At 41.3% G+C, this 14,209-nt stretch overlaps 1 protein-coding gene across 1 annotated transcript; it reads left to right on the top strand.

The window, feature by feature from the left end:
* Nucleotides 1-404: 404 nt before the first annotated feature.
* MRPL39 (mitochondrial ribosomal protein L39) lies at nt 405-11,720 on the top strand. The gene is made up of 10 exons (XM_056328972.1): nt 405-472; nt 916-1,122; nt 1,467-1,606; nt 2,098-2,197; nt 3,493-3,560; nt 4,892-5,004; nt 7,423-7,488; nt 9,270-9,423; nt 10,312-10,359; nt 11,584-11,720. The coding sequence occupies exons 1-10, from the start codon at nt 421-423 to the stop codon at nt 11,668-11,670; spliced, it is 1,035 nt and encodes a 344-aa protein (XP_056184947.1). The 5' UTR covers nt 405-420; the 3' UTR covers nt 11,671-11,720.
* The last annotated feature ends 2,489 nt before the right edge of the window (nt 11,721-14,209 follow it).

Raw genomic sequence — 14,209 nt, forward strand, 5'->3', positions numbered from 1 at the left:
GCACTGAAGACCCCTTCCACCAGCCACCAGGCTGCCGGCCTTAGCGGTGTCACCCCAGCATTTGTGATGCTTACTCCGGGATGGCTGAACATACACCTTGAGGCCGCCCAAAAGCTGTCGTTTTCAGGGATGACGTTACTGCCCAGGGTAACGAGGCCTGTTGAGGCAAAGGGGGCAACGCCTAACGCCCGCAGCGTAGTGCAGCCAACACACACACAAGGGGCCTCTGAAGAGAGAGTTAAAAGCGGGGGGCGAGAAGGGCCGGCCCCGTCCCGCAGGCCCGGCGCCGAACCTCGAGCCCCCGCCCTGGGCCGCCGGTGCCGCCTGGCGGCCGCGGGCAGAACGGCGGGCGGAACGGTGCTGCCGCCGCCGCTGTTTCCGGCGGAGCCGTGGGAGGAGGCGGCGGGGCGGGGCCGGAGCATGGCGGCGCGCGGGGCCGTCCGCTGCCTGCGGGGCTGGCAGGAGGGGCGCCGTGAGTGGCGGGGCGCCGGGCGTGCTTCGGGCTCGTCCCGCGCCGGTGCTTTGAGGGCGGCCGTGCCTGGCCGGGCGGTGCGGTGCGGTGCGGCGCCGGTCCGGGCCCCGCCGGGCTGCGGAGGCCGCTTTGGGGGGCAGGCCCGGGGCGCCGTGGCGCAGCGCGGGCGCGGCTGGCCTATGCCTGAGGGAAGGGCCTTTGCAGCCGGGGAGCCTCACGGAGCTTCCCTTGCGTCGGGGTTCTCGGTTTGGCTCCCCGCAGGCGTTGCGGGGGCCGGGGATGGCCGGGCGGTGAGAGCTGCTGGAGTGCTGACCTCGTGCGCATTGAGACAGACGGACAGCTTAGCAGTGCAGTGGCGTGTCTTCCTTTCTGTAGAAACCACCATCTTATAAAAAGGCTTTGAAAAACGATTCTTGCTGATTTTAGATCATTCCTTTTACTAGGGTTCATCTCCACACCAGCTGTTTCGAGACTGACATCTGAGGAAGTGATTCAGATGCGCAATGAGCTCTTCACCAAAGAGAAGGAGAGGCAGTTGTCTCTTTATCCACGAATTGAGAAAATAGAAGTGAAATACACTGGGAAATCGCACCCTGGCAGCGTGTTTGTAATGAACAAAGCTTTGTCTACTCCGTACAATTGTGCCATGCGTAAGTAAATGGACTCTTAAACTAACATTGTGGCACTGACGATGAAAATTGTGCTGCGCGTTGTACTTGTCATCTCAATGTGAAGTGTTAATATTATTGATGTTTTAATGACTGAGATAACAGACATGCATTCAGAATATTTATGTTTTGTAAGTTTAAAGTTCATTTTTACTAAAATACATCAGTAGAAGCTGAGCTGATTTTTGGGTGAGTTAACAGCTCATCCTTCCAAGGAATTTACAGAAGTGACCCTTGCAGTTTGTTGTTACAAATGCAGGGGTCTGAACTGCTGGCTCAGAGCAATATAATTAATAACTGTGTAATACTTTTTTTACTTTCTTTAGACTTAAGTGAATGGCACTGCAAGAAATCTGTTCTAGCTCTTGTGGATGGCGAAGTCTGGGATATGTATAGACCCTTGACCAAATCATGTGAAATTCAGTTCCTTACTTTCAAAGATGAAGATCCAGAGGAAGTAAACAAGGTAGGGCTGTATCTTATCCCATTGTAGGCGACCCTGATTATGACCACTTGATTCCGTATGCCCTTTTTAGTTCCATGTTTGTCTGTTTTCTTGAACTTTGTTGGCATGAAAGTTCAGATATTTTTAGTAGTTGGTTAGTGCATCGTGGTTATCATTAGCTGGACCAGGGTGTGGGCTAGGTGATGTGTGGGCATCCCTTTCAACCTGTATTGTCATATTATTCTAAGATTTCAGATTTAAATATCTCTTGGGAAACCTCTGGCTTGCATTTTAAGTGCGGGTTTGATATTTTTTTTTAATTGATTCTATATGAATCATCATCTCCAAATAGAACTTTAAATACTAGAGACAGCAATGCTTAGGTTGACAGCTAGGTTTGTGCATCATTCAGTTAAATGTAGGTATTCTTTCAGAATAAATAGCTCATGTTTTTCTGATACGGATTGTTAGCTTCTAGGTGATACATCTCTGTTTTGAAATTCTCTTTATAGGCCTATTGGCGTTCCTGTGCCATGATCATGGCATGTGTGTTAAAGCGGGCATTCAAAGATGAGTACTCAGTCAATATGATTAAAGCTCCAGAAGTGCCAGGTGATATAAGTGTTCTATATTCATTGTCTTGTCTTTTGCTGCTTCTTAAGTGAGTGTCTGATAGTGTTACCAAAAGAACAGAGGCTCGTTTTCCAATGATTGATTGGCATTAGCACTGATAAGTGTATTACATACTGTTGTTGTTGTAGCCTTTAGTTAATAGTAATCACACTGAAAACAATTTTGTTATCAAAATACAGAAAATACATCTGTGTTGCAGCTGGGTTTCAGACCAATTAAGTGAAGTGATTTTATGGGTTAAGTTAATAACTCAAGGACACAACCTTTTTATTGTGAAGTTACATGAGTAAGGTATTTAGATGTGATGTATTTCTAATAATTTCATAACCTTACGACCACTTGAGTTACTAAAAATTAGAATGTATAAATCAAGTTGGAAGATTATTGAAGTACAAACAGGGTTGGTAACAACTTTTGCTCATCTGTGACCTGATTTAAGATATATTAAAGTGAGAAAATGCACAAGAGATGAGTTATTTAAATAACAAAGCATGCGTGATTATGCATTTGATATATAAGAAAGTTGGTTGTTGGTCATGTGAAGTCCTTCTGCAATTGATTCCCTTTTTAGCATGTTCAACATTTGTCTTGATTGGGAAGTGTAGAGTGAATATTCCAGTTCTACCAGGGTTTGGAATAATCTTGTATATACTAACCTATATCATTATACCGTATGTATAGAAATAGCGTGAGCTTGCTGGTTTCATAAGCTTGATTTCTAAGATGACAATAACTGAAAATATACACAAAGAGTGTTCTAATGACTCAAAGAAGTTTGTGTTGCCTTTATCATAAATTTGTGCCATGCTTGTGTCATAGATAAACATTTTACTTCAGCTTTAATATTGTCTGATTTCTGTATGTAATAAATTCTTTTTTACAATTTAATGTGTAGATTTACTTTCATGTATGATACATGCAAAGGAAAGAATGAAATGTTTTCAAAGTTGTTTTTTTTTTTTCTTTCAATGTTAGATGCAGTTTTGGGAAGCTGTATAATTGTTTTTCCTCTTTAATGGGATTGTTTTATACTGACATTACATTAAAATAATTTCAAATTACTTTCTCATTCAGTAAAGTGAAATGAAAATGATACAGGTTTCATCTGCCATTTGACTGTATAATCACAGCTGAAAATCAGTGTTTTATAATGGATTTCTTGGGATTATTCTGTTTCTCTTCATGTTGATAGATTTATAAGAATGTATTATGGCAATGAAATACATACTTTGTTACAAACATGAGTATTTTTCTCTTTGGAATTGGAATTGCAGTGATCTCTGGAGCTTTCTGTTATGATGTCATTTTGGACAATAGACTGAATGACTGGAAACCAACAAATGTAAGCACAATAACTTCTTGCCTGGAAAGTTGTATATCTTGCATCCTTGTCCAGTGTTTCTTTTCTAATGGGGGAGAGGGGGCAGTGAGTTTTTTACTTTTTATTGGGTATATCTACACTAGTTTTTTGGTTTTTTTTTGGATGAGGAGTACTCTTTGGTAACTAATCTTGGCATTGACCACATATTGGCTCACATTGCAGAGTGCTTTTACAGCACACAGACTGGGTTCCTTTCAGATGAAACTAAACCTTGAGCTGTCCTCCAGATGCCCACAGGTTTTAGGTCTGTGAGACTAGAGTAACTTCTGGTCTGAAATACAATTTCAAAAACGGTTGGTGGGGCTATTGGAACCTCAGTGCAATCTTTGTTACTATACAGATCTGCTCCTATTCAGCTGCTCTTGCCTAGTAACATAGATGCAACTATAGTGTTTGTGTTATTAGACCCCTTTGAAAATAAAAATGTGTGTAATAATGTGTATTTTCACCTAGTGGTTTACAGCATTATCAGTTGATTGATGTAAAAGAACTGTGAGCACATTCAGCAGAAGCTCACCTTAACATTTTGCTTATATTTTGTGCTCTTCAGTAAATCTAATAATGTAAAACCTCTTAAGTCTCAAAATGCTTTTGGTAGCTGGTGTGATCACAGAGGTTTTACTCATCTGGCACCTGTTCTTGTCGTTATGCCCAAGTATCAGCAGAGGCATGTGTGGCTAACAAAGCAGTATTGGTACAATGCAGAATTTTTCTTCAGTATGATCTTGTAGCTGAAGTAACAGTTTGAAATATTTTCTGTGTGACTTATAAATTTAATTTCTTGTCATAACAATTTCTTCTTTATCAGTAAACCTGAATTATGCAGAGCTTTGGATTCTGGACCAAGGAGATCAATTTTGATTTATTAAATATTCAGTACTTTTTTCCCTTTGATTCCATCACAATAGAGTTAATTTATAAGTGGAGTCATGACTCTGGGCAAAAAAGATACATAGATGAGTATTTAACAGTAGCAAGATGGTGTATATATGTGTATATATCACGTAGGGAAAACCTGAGAAGTTTAACTCCAATTAACATGTATTGTTTCTGATGGAAAAATGCTTTGTGATTTGAATGGGCATTGAATCAGTCCATATAAACAGTGATGATCTGTAGGAATCTGTTGCTGATAAACAGTAAGAGTTACAGTCCTACAGCTATATTCTTATATTTAGTGTTTGTAGTAGATGATCCTTATTGCTTTGACTAATATTTGGTGTTTCCTATGCTGTGCCTACTACAGCTGTGAAACAGTGGTGACAGCTTTATATGTATCAACTGTTTTTTAGGATGACTTCCGTTCTTTTACAAGGGATGCCAGTAAGCTAATTCATAAGGACCTGCCATTTGAAATGCTGCATGTTGAAGCAAAAATAGCACGTGAAATGTTTCAGCATAACAGGTAAGTGTCTGAATTTGCCTTTCTTTTAGAAGGCAATCAGAAATTCATTTAGATCTCTCTTGGTTTTGTAAATCTAAAATAAGATGTGACATATGAAGTAAGAAGGTACTTCCCCTGCTACCCTGAATGAGCCTGCCTCCATTCTGTTTGTTTGCACCTTATTTCATTTTTAATGTTCTCTCCAGAGGCCAACACCAGGCGCCTTTACTGGGTGTAGTTTTGTGACAAATGGAAAGACTGTAGAGGACTTAGTTTAATATTGAGCTTCAAGATTTCACTGCTTTTGAGTTGAAGCTCTGGTGGTTAGACTTGATGTGCTAGTTACTCTCAGCCTTTGCTGAGAGGCTTTCATATTCGGAGAAATGCAGATTTTTCATATCTTGGTATCTTCATATGAAGATTTGATGAAATGCAGGTTTTGAGCTCTGCAGGGGGAAAATGGATAAAAACTCTGGCCTGTGCTATAACAGAATTTCAAAACACTCCAGTCTTTGCTGAAAAAATGCTTAATCAATGTTTTGGGAAAAAATTCTCTGGTCCACAGCTTTTTGGCGGTTGGAGAGAGGTGGGGGAAATGATAAATATTTTATCTTTTTGTGAAGGGAAAAAAATATGCTAAGGCTGCAAAAATAAATATTTTTTTAGTTTAATAATTAAGATGATATTAATGTGACATACAGACTAGCATCTCTGCTGTGTTGGCTGGGAAGCATTGACAGCAGGTGGGAGCTGACTTTTGGTAATAGCTTTAGACGTTTTATGTGTATTTTTCTGTGTGTAGAAAGAGCAGAGAACACTTTGCTGTCTTGCAGATGACCAGCTGTTGAGGACTGCACATTGTTGCATAAGATCAGTTTAGGTGATTTGATAATGTCTTCTAGTCTTACATGTGACTTGAAAATCTTATTTTTATTTGAAGTGGTAGGTTCATTTTATTTTTCTGAATAAAACTGCTGAGAGAGCATGGCCTTCCTATAACAGATGTGCAGAACAGAATACACTAGAATAGTCTAATCTCATTTGGAAGGGCCTTACAATGATCATCTAGTCCAGCTGCCTGACCAGTTCAGGGCTGACCAAAAGTTAAAGCATGTTGTCCAAATGCCTCTCTAAACATCGCCAGGCTTGGGACATCAACCACCTCTCTAGAAAGCCTGTTCCAAGTGTTTGACCACCCTCTTGGCAAAGAAATGCTTCCTAATGTCCAGTCTAAACCTGCTCTGGAGCAGCTTTGAACCATTCCCATGTGTCCTGTTAGTGGATTCCAGGGAGAAGAGCTCAGCACCTCCCTCTCTGCTTCCCCACCTCAGGAAGCTGTAGAGAGCCATAAGGTCACCCCAGAGCCACCTTTACCCCAAACTAGATAAGCCCAAAGTTCTTACCCAGTCCTCATGGGACATGCCTTCCAGCCCTTTCACCAGCTTTGTTGCCCTCTGGATGCATTCAGGGACCTTCTTCACATCCTTAAATAGTGGGGCCCAGAACTGCACACGGTACTGCAGGTGAGGCCACACCAACGCTGAATACAGCGGGATAATCACCTCTCTCGACTGGCTGGTTATGCTGTGTTTGATGCACCCCGGGATGCATTTTGCCCTCTTGGCTGCCAGGGCACCCAGCTGACTCGTACTGAGCCTGCTGCCAACCAGCACCCCCAGATCCCTTTCTGCGGGGCTGCTCTCTGCCACTCCTCTCCCAGTTTGTACTTGTGCCTGTCATTACTCCCTCCCAGGTGCAGAATCCGGCATTTGAACTTGCTAAATTTCATCCCATTAGTCATTGCCCAGTGTTCCAATCTATCTAGATCTTTCTGCAAGGCCTCTTGTCCATGAAGAGAGTCAACAGCACCCCCCAGTTTGATACCATCAGCAAACTTCAAATGGTGCATTCAACTCCTGCATCCAGATCGTTGATTAATGTATCGAACGGAACTGGCCCTAGAGTGGAGCCCTGAGGAACACCGCTGGTGACTGGTCGCCAGCCAGATGTGGCCCCATTCACAGCAAGTCTTTGAGCTCTGCCCTTCAGCCAGTTCTTCACCTGGTGCCCTGTGAACCCACTCATCCCACAGTTGTGCAGTTCGTCCAGAAGGATGCTGTGAGGGACAGTATCAAAAGCCTTAACTAAAATCCAGAAAAATGACATCCATGGCCTTTCATTCATCCACTAGGCAGGTGATCTTATCATAGAAGGTTTTTCTAGGAACTGAGGTTAGACTGGCAGGTCTGTATGACATGCTTTAAGAAACATCAGTATGTTTTGTCCTATAAAATTAAGGCTTTAAACCTGTTTCAAAGCTCACATAAATAGGAGCATGATTTTTGAGAATGCTTCTTAAATTGATCTCTTAAGTATTTTTATAAGAACTGGGTGCTAAAGGTGAGGATTTTTAAAATCTTTTTTTTTTGTCTTATTCAGATACAAAATGGAGATGATAGAACGAAAAGCTTCTCAGAATACGGAAGGAATTGTAATGTTACATAGGTGAGCAAAACTGCACTCTTACTCTATAAGGATTTTCTGAAATATTTGCTAATACAAATTCTGCAAATGAGAGCAGTAAGCTACTTATGGTGGTTTTCAATTTAGGAATCACTTGTATTTATTGCTGTCTGTAGTCTGTCTTACAAAGCTGTTGTTTAGGTGTGGGATTTTGTTTTTTATACAACTGTTGTTTTGTGATACTTACACTTGGTGGGTCTCACTATGTTTCTGTTAAAGGTGGTAAGTGCTGGAGAAGTCTTACTGCCTTAGATGCTTTTATGTAAAATCTAAATAAATCTCTAGAGCTTGACAGGTTAAATAAAATACAAACCAAATACTTGTTTGAAAACAAGAGTTAGGACTGTATAGTGGATTTTTCTTCCAAAGTTGTCAAGATCTTCTGTCATGGTTTAACCCCAGCCAGCAAGTAAGCACCACACAGTCACTTGCTCACTTCCCTGCCCCCAGCAGGATGGGGAGGAGAATTGTGGAAAAAGGTAAAACTCATGGGTTGAGATAAGAGCAATTTAATAATTGAAATAGAAGAAAATATAATAATAATAATAACAATAACAGTAATGAAGAGGAGAGGGGGAGAGAGAGGAATAAAATGCAAAAGGAAGAAAAACCCAAGTGATGCACAATACAGCTGCTCATGACCCACTGACTGATGTCCAGCCCAAGCAGTGACTGGCAGGCCCTGGCCAAGTCCACCCAGTTTATATAGGGGCATGACTTTCTATGGTATGGAACATCCCTTTGGCTGGTGCAGGTCACCTGTCCTGGCTGTGTCCCCTCCCAGTTTCCCGTGCCCCTCCAGCCCTCTCCCTGGCAGGGCCTGAGGAACTGACAAGCCCTTGACTTAGTGTATGCATTACCCAGCAACAACTAAAACATCAGTGTGCTATCAACCTTATTCTCATACTAAATTCAAAACACAGCATTGTACCAGCTACTGAGAAGCAAACTAACTGTCCCAGTGGAAACCAGGACCTTCCTAACTGACAGGTTACTGCCTTGTGGTGGTGATGAGAATGGAGCTGGCTGCTGGTATACAGTGTAAAGATAGAAAGTTCTTTGGCTGGAGGCAGGAAGCTTGTATTGTAACTTGCACGTAAAAGAATTTGTGACTAGCTTAGGCTGGTGTAGGATGCTCAGTTTTCTAGATGTTTAAATCGTTCTGCATTTGATTTTGGAGTTCACATCTCTAAAGGAACAGATGTCTTTGCAGCAATGGTTCTTGAAATTTTAGAACAATATTGTGTCTGTTCTCTCCTTCCTTGCACTCTGTAGCTCATTCCATAAGAGGGAAAGTGGGCTTACCTATTGATTTCTGAGAGCGATTTGTTCTCAGTATTCTTTTGCTGTACATCATCTTGCCTCTCACTTAATTGATTTTCAGTTTTCCAAGACCTGAAAGGGAAATACCTGTGCAGGTTTTAAATGCTGTACTGTGGAAAATACTGTCGAGACAAATCTTTTTCTGGTGAATGGCAGCTTCATCCCGCTTTTCAAGCCAACATGGCTTCAGAGATTTGTTAAACCTAGGATTCTCTTTCTATGAGGTTTAAATCTCCTAAGGTTGTTTTAGGAAACCGTGTGACCTGTACTTTTGCTCCAGGAAACTTAGAAGTGCCAATCTAGTGATTTGGTTTGAGATTTCTGTGGATTTTCTTTCATCTGTTTTGTAGATAAGAATTTGCTATTCAAAAATAAAAACAAATAGGCTTGTACTTCTCTCCAGCTGTATTTGACATAGGTTTTTTGTTTTCTCCCATCAGGTTTGGTGACTTTGTAGATGTTAGTGAAGGCCCTCATATTCCAAGGACAGGTTTCTGTTTCCAGTATGAGATAACGGCAGCCCATAACCTTCAGACTAATGAATCTGAACTGATAAGGAGGTTCCAGGGTGTGTCCCTGCCAGTCCATTTAAAGGTAACTAATCCATTTTGTACAGGTTTTCTTTCTTTAAGTTACGGCATTTGCCTTACTTTCCAGCCTTGATTATATGCTGTGCTGGTAACTGAATGTAATTCAGAGGTGAGAACAGTAGCAGAAAGGGAAGGCTCATGATGATGGCTGTGTTGAATATTTGGGGTTTCTTTTCCTGGAACTATTGTGGATGTGAAATCAGAACTAGAAAAGTTTGCATCAGAAGGCCCTTGATGTTATTTTTCAGTACTGAAAGTGTTGTTTCAGTTGTGCAGTTTCTGTATGGACATTTAATTCACCTTGCCTTAGTTGTGCATGCTGATCTTCTGAAACTGAGGCCTCTGACGGTGTTTATTCAGATTCAGAAAAGAGCAGAACTTGAAATTTGTACTCATGATAAAGGATACCATTTCATAGTCTTTCATGACACCTAAGTAAAACTTAACAACTATAACAAAAAAAGTCCTAGCAGTAATCAATCTTCAAGGCTTTGCAGAACTGTGGGTGGAGATGAGTCTTTCTCCCCATTCCTGTTGACTTAGGTGATTTTGACCTGTGGTCTAGCACATGTGCTATTGTCTCAGGTGGGGAAATTTTCAAGGGACAAGGGGCACTGGGTTCCTCACCTCACCTCTGTGTTTCCTTCCTCATCATAAGATTTTGCCCATTACGCCCTCAATGATTCCACACAGTGAACGGATGTGATCGGCGTTTATTTAAGTCCCTTAAAAGAACATGTGCAAATTGGACACTCAAATCATAAGCTGTAGCATCTGAATTAGGAATTGTTATGGTTTTGTGCCAGCATTTCTATGCAGTTGTCAGAATCTATTCTAAGGTGTGGTGTTTTTTTTAACCTACACTAACATAATTTAATGACATTTAATACAGGCTCACCATGTCGTGTGGCACAAACTGCTGGAAAGATCAAAGAGGCTGGTAAGTCTCGTTAGTGATGAATATTACCAAATACAAAGATATGCTGTGATAGAGTAGAATTTGAATGATTAGGGATGGGTAATATGTTCAAGAAAATACCTTTAGGAAGGGAAATATTTGCAGGTGAAGAAAAATGGGATGCACGGGAAATCTAACTGCTGTGTAGTAGAGGATGTGCTAGTATTGTTTCTGAAGTCTGATTATTAAAATGCATTGTACAGTTAAAACATACATTATTCAATTGATATAATTTGTACTATTAAAAAAAACAACCTTGGAGTGAATAATATCAGACTTTCCATCTATGGCTCTGAAGCTGTCTGCTTCTGCAAGTCCCATATACTTTTTATAGTAATTTCTCTAAGCTGTTGTTAATTATCACTTTAAACTATATTAGTATTTTTCAAATTCAATTCTAGAATTATTATTGGTATCACGTGTGTAAAATTCAAAATTATTTTTCCCTGTTTTAATCACAAACATGATATAAGAAGTCTAAAATAATGGAAGAATGTATTTACACTTACCCAGATTTTAAGTAATAAGTTTTCTGCCACAGGTTAGGAGAACACATGCAAACATGTTTCTGATAAGGAAATGCAGGGGTAAAATCTAGTACCACTGGGTGAACTGAGGTGGAAGCTACTGGGCGTACAAGGGAATGCTATTTCAGTCAACTGCATAAATGCACTAGTTTGGGTATTTTTTGCCTGTTTAAAACCTACATGGAAAAGAAGAGTTCCTTGCAAACATTCTTCTGTTAAACAACCAATGTTTCAAAGTTGGAATGTACTTACCCAAGAGAAGCTTTACAATGACTGAGTAAATGGAAAAGGCAAATTTTTAAGATATATGGAACTATAAAATACCCTAAGCTGCATATGACCAGAGACTCACTATCAAGGCGTGGTTAAATGTAGGAGATCTTCGTAAGAGTTAGACAGCAGATGTTTTGGAGCCTTCAGATCATATATTTTACTTATTTGTGTGGCAAGAGAAGAAAACAGTGCTGAAACTTGTTAATCAAAGATGTGTTCAGAACCTAGCCCACGTTATTTTTCTATGAAATAACTTTGAAGATACTTGTCATTCAGGTTGTTTAACTTTAGAGAAAATAATTGTCTTTGCAGGCTGTCCTACAAGTGACAGTATGAGGAGAGCATTTCCAGCATCAAGGATAATTAAATAATTGTTAAAAATATAACAAAATTGATTTTTCTGCAGGTCACTGAAGAAAAATACTTGGAAGCAACAGCAGAACATCAAGAGGCAAAAGTTGAAACTGAAGAAGGAAAAACTGTATCAATTTAAATTAAGTTTAACCTCTAAATGTACATAATAAAATGTGTATTTTTACATGATATATTTGTGCTGCATAGAAAGATTTCTCAGGTAATCAATTTGAATTCTGTGGACCTAAATCACAGATACATACAAAGCCATTATCAGACATTTCAGTCCACTTTAAAGATTTCACTCCAAAAAACACCCCCCAAAAAAAGGGGACGTGTGTGTGTGTGTTATAAAATTGCTTGGAGGGGGAAATTACATATCTAATATTATAACAACCCTTTAGGGAAAAATATGTTTTATTTGCGATAACTCATCTTGCAAGTTATCCTTGTTATCTTGACAACAATTGTATGTGTTGGTACATTGTCCTCTGATTAGTGCAGTTTGGCCTACAGACTGGCAGCTGAAAAGGCCGTCCCCTTTTTCTTGGTGTCATTTCAAGACCCTTTGTTTGGCCTTCCATTAAGAAAATATTTAATTCCAATTTCTGACCTGATGTGTTTGTTTCTTGCCAAAACTTCATGATGAAATTCCACTGAGTTCTTTGCCTACTACAATAGAAGGTTGAGACAAATAATATCTTACAAAAAACCCCAAACCAAACAAAAACAAAAAAGTGCTCTTTCAGAAGCCCTTAAATTACAAAATAATACTATTTTACTGATTTGATTTCCTGTCAGAATTGAAATTACTCTATTGTGTTTCCGATTCAAAAGACTCCATTCAGTAGACAACTGTGTAATTACCATTGCTTTACTAATACAAAAATACCAGAATGTAAATGCTGAAAAGTTCTTTGAGTTTAATATTTTCTGCTGTATAAGTGCAGTTAAAGATAATTTTCCAGAGTAGGACCAGGCATGTAGTCTTACTTGCACCCTTAGTGTAGCAGGTTTTATTATGCATTTTCATTCTTTGATATTTAAATACCAAAATTAAATTTCACAAGGGCTTTTCTGACCTAATTTTCATCCCTAGCTTGTTAGAGCTGTTACCATACCAGAAGAGATTTTTATTACTTTTTGAAGTGCAAATATTTTCTCCAAATTTTATCCCGATTACTATTTTTACTATTAACTGCGTCATTTTCTTTCTAATCAGTTGACAGTATAGTTTGTATGAGGGAGGGTGGCAGTTCGGTAGAATACATTTAGGTAAGGAAATCTTAACTTAGCTTAATTGAACTAAATAGTAAGTAGATGCTGAATGGGTCAGAACACAGCAGAAGAAATGCAAGTGGTAAAAGTAGCTTTTGATGAAATTGCAGAAACCTGTTTAAGGTGTGTGCTGAAGTGTGTGTGTGCTGCTCTGCATTTCTGTGCTTAGTGCAACCTTTCGCTGTTCAGATATACTGGCATACAGCGGAGTTTGATACGTATGTTGATAAGCTAACAGTCTGCGACCCCTGGTTTAGTTTCTTGTTCACCACAACACAGCTTTAAAGCACAGTCTGTGCCTTCTCAGAGTACTTGAAAAACTGATATTTCGCCCCGCCCCCCGGTCTTGATTAATGTTGCAGAGGACTTTTAATAATGGTATCAGGTGCTTATTTTCTTAAGTAAGATTCTTGATTTAAGGTCTACTCTAAGACTACACACACAGATTCTGCATATTTTCTTCAGACTATAAGTGGTCTTTGCACTGAACTTGAAATAATTTGTGTGTCTTTTGAACCTGACCTTCTGGAGTGTACTTTGGCTTTGGACCTATTGGTGTGGTGTGCTGAAGAAGCAGGCATTGGCTCCTGCCCCGAGGAGCGCAACATTTGCTTTCTTGTTTTTGTTTTTTGTTTGTGAGGTACCTGCCACCTCTGATTAACCCAAGACCACAGGGAGGATATGCCAGTGGGGTCTCATCTGGGTGGTCTCTTTTTGAACCTTAAGCCAATTATATCACCAGCCCACACGGTCTCCTGATGCCTGCTCGGTGCTCTGGGAATGCAGAATTCCTCCTGGATTCCCCCACTTGCAGAGGAAGCTGGGAATGCTGCTTCCCCTTAGGAAATAGTTTAACCTGAGCCGGAATTTCATGTTTCAGAGCTCTTCGGGTTTATTTTGAAGGGGGTGTGTGCCCAGCTTTTTGTACTGCTGTGAGCAGTGTGACAGGCGTGTGGCTGGGCTGAAAGCTCCGGAGCGGGGGGTCCCGTGTCCTGACCCTCAGCGGGTCGGTGGCACTGGGGAACGGGGCGCTGCCCAGCTTCTGCCGCCAGGGGGCAGCAGCGGCGGCCCGGCGGGGTGGGGGCATCCCTGGGGAAGGGACGGGGGCAAGCGCAGAACTTGCCGAAAATGCTGTCGGGGGGCGCCAGCCCCCGCCCCGCTCCGCCCGGCTTCCCCGGGGGTCTGGGCGTGAAGGGGGGAAGCTCAGACCCCGGCGGAGCTGGGTGGTAGCTCGCCGCCCGGCCTGGGGTGGGTGCCCGAGGGCGGCCCCTCCTGCGGCGGGCGGGCGGGCGGGCGGGGGGCGGCCGCTGCTCACAGCGGGCGGTAGCGGTTGGAGGAGAGCTGGCTAACAGGAGGTAGCAGCTACTTCTTTCTTCCCACCGATGTGCCGGGGACAGCAA

The sequence above is a fragment of the Falco biarmicus genome, chromosome 2 (assembly GCF_023638135.1).
Source record: "Falco biarmicus isolate bFalBia1 chromosome 2, bFalBia1.pri, whole genome shotgun sequence".
In the NCBI taxonomy this organism is placed as follows: Eukaryota; Metazoa; Chordata; class Aves; order Falconiformes; family Falconidae; genus Falco; species Falco biarmicus.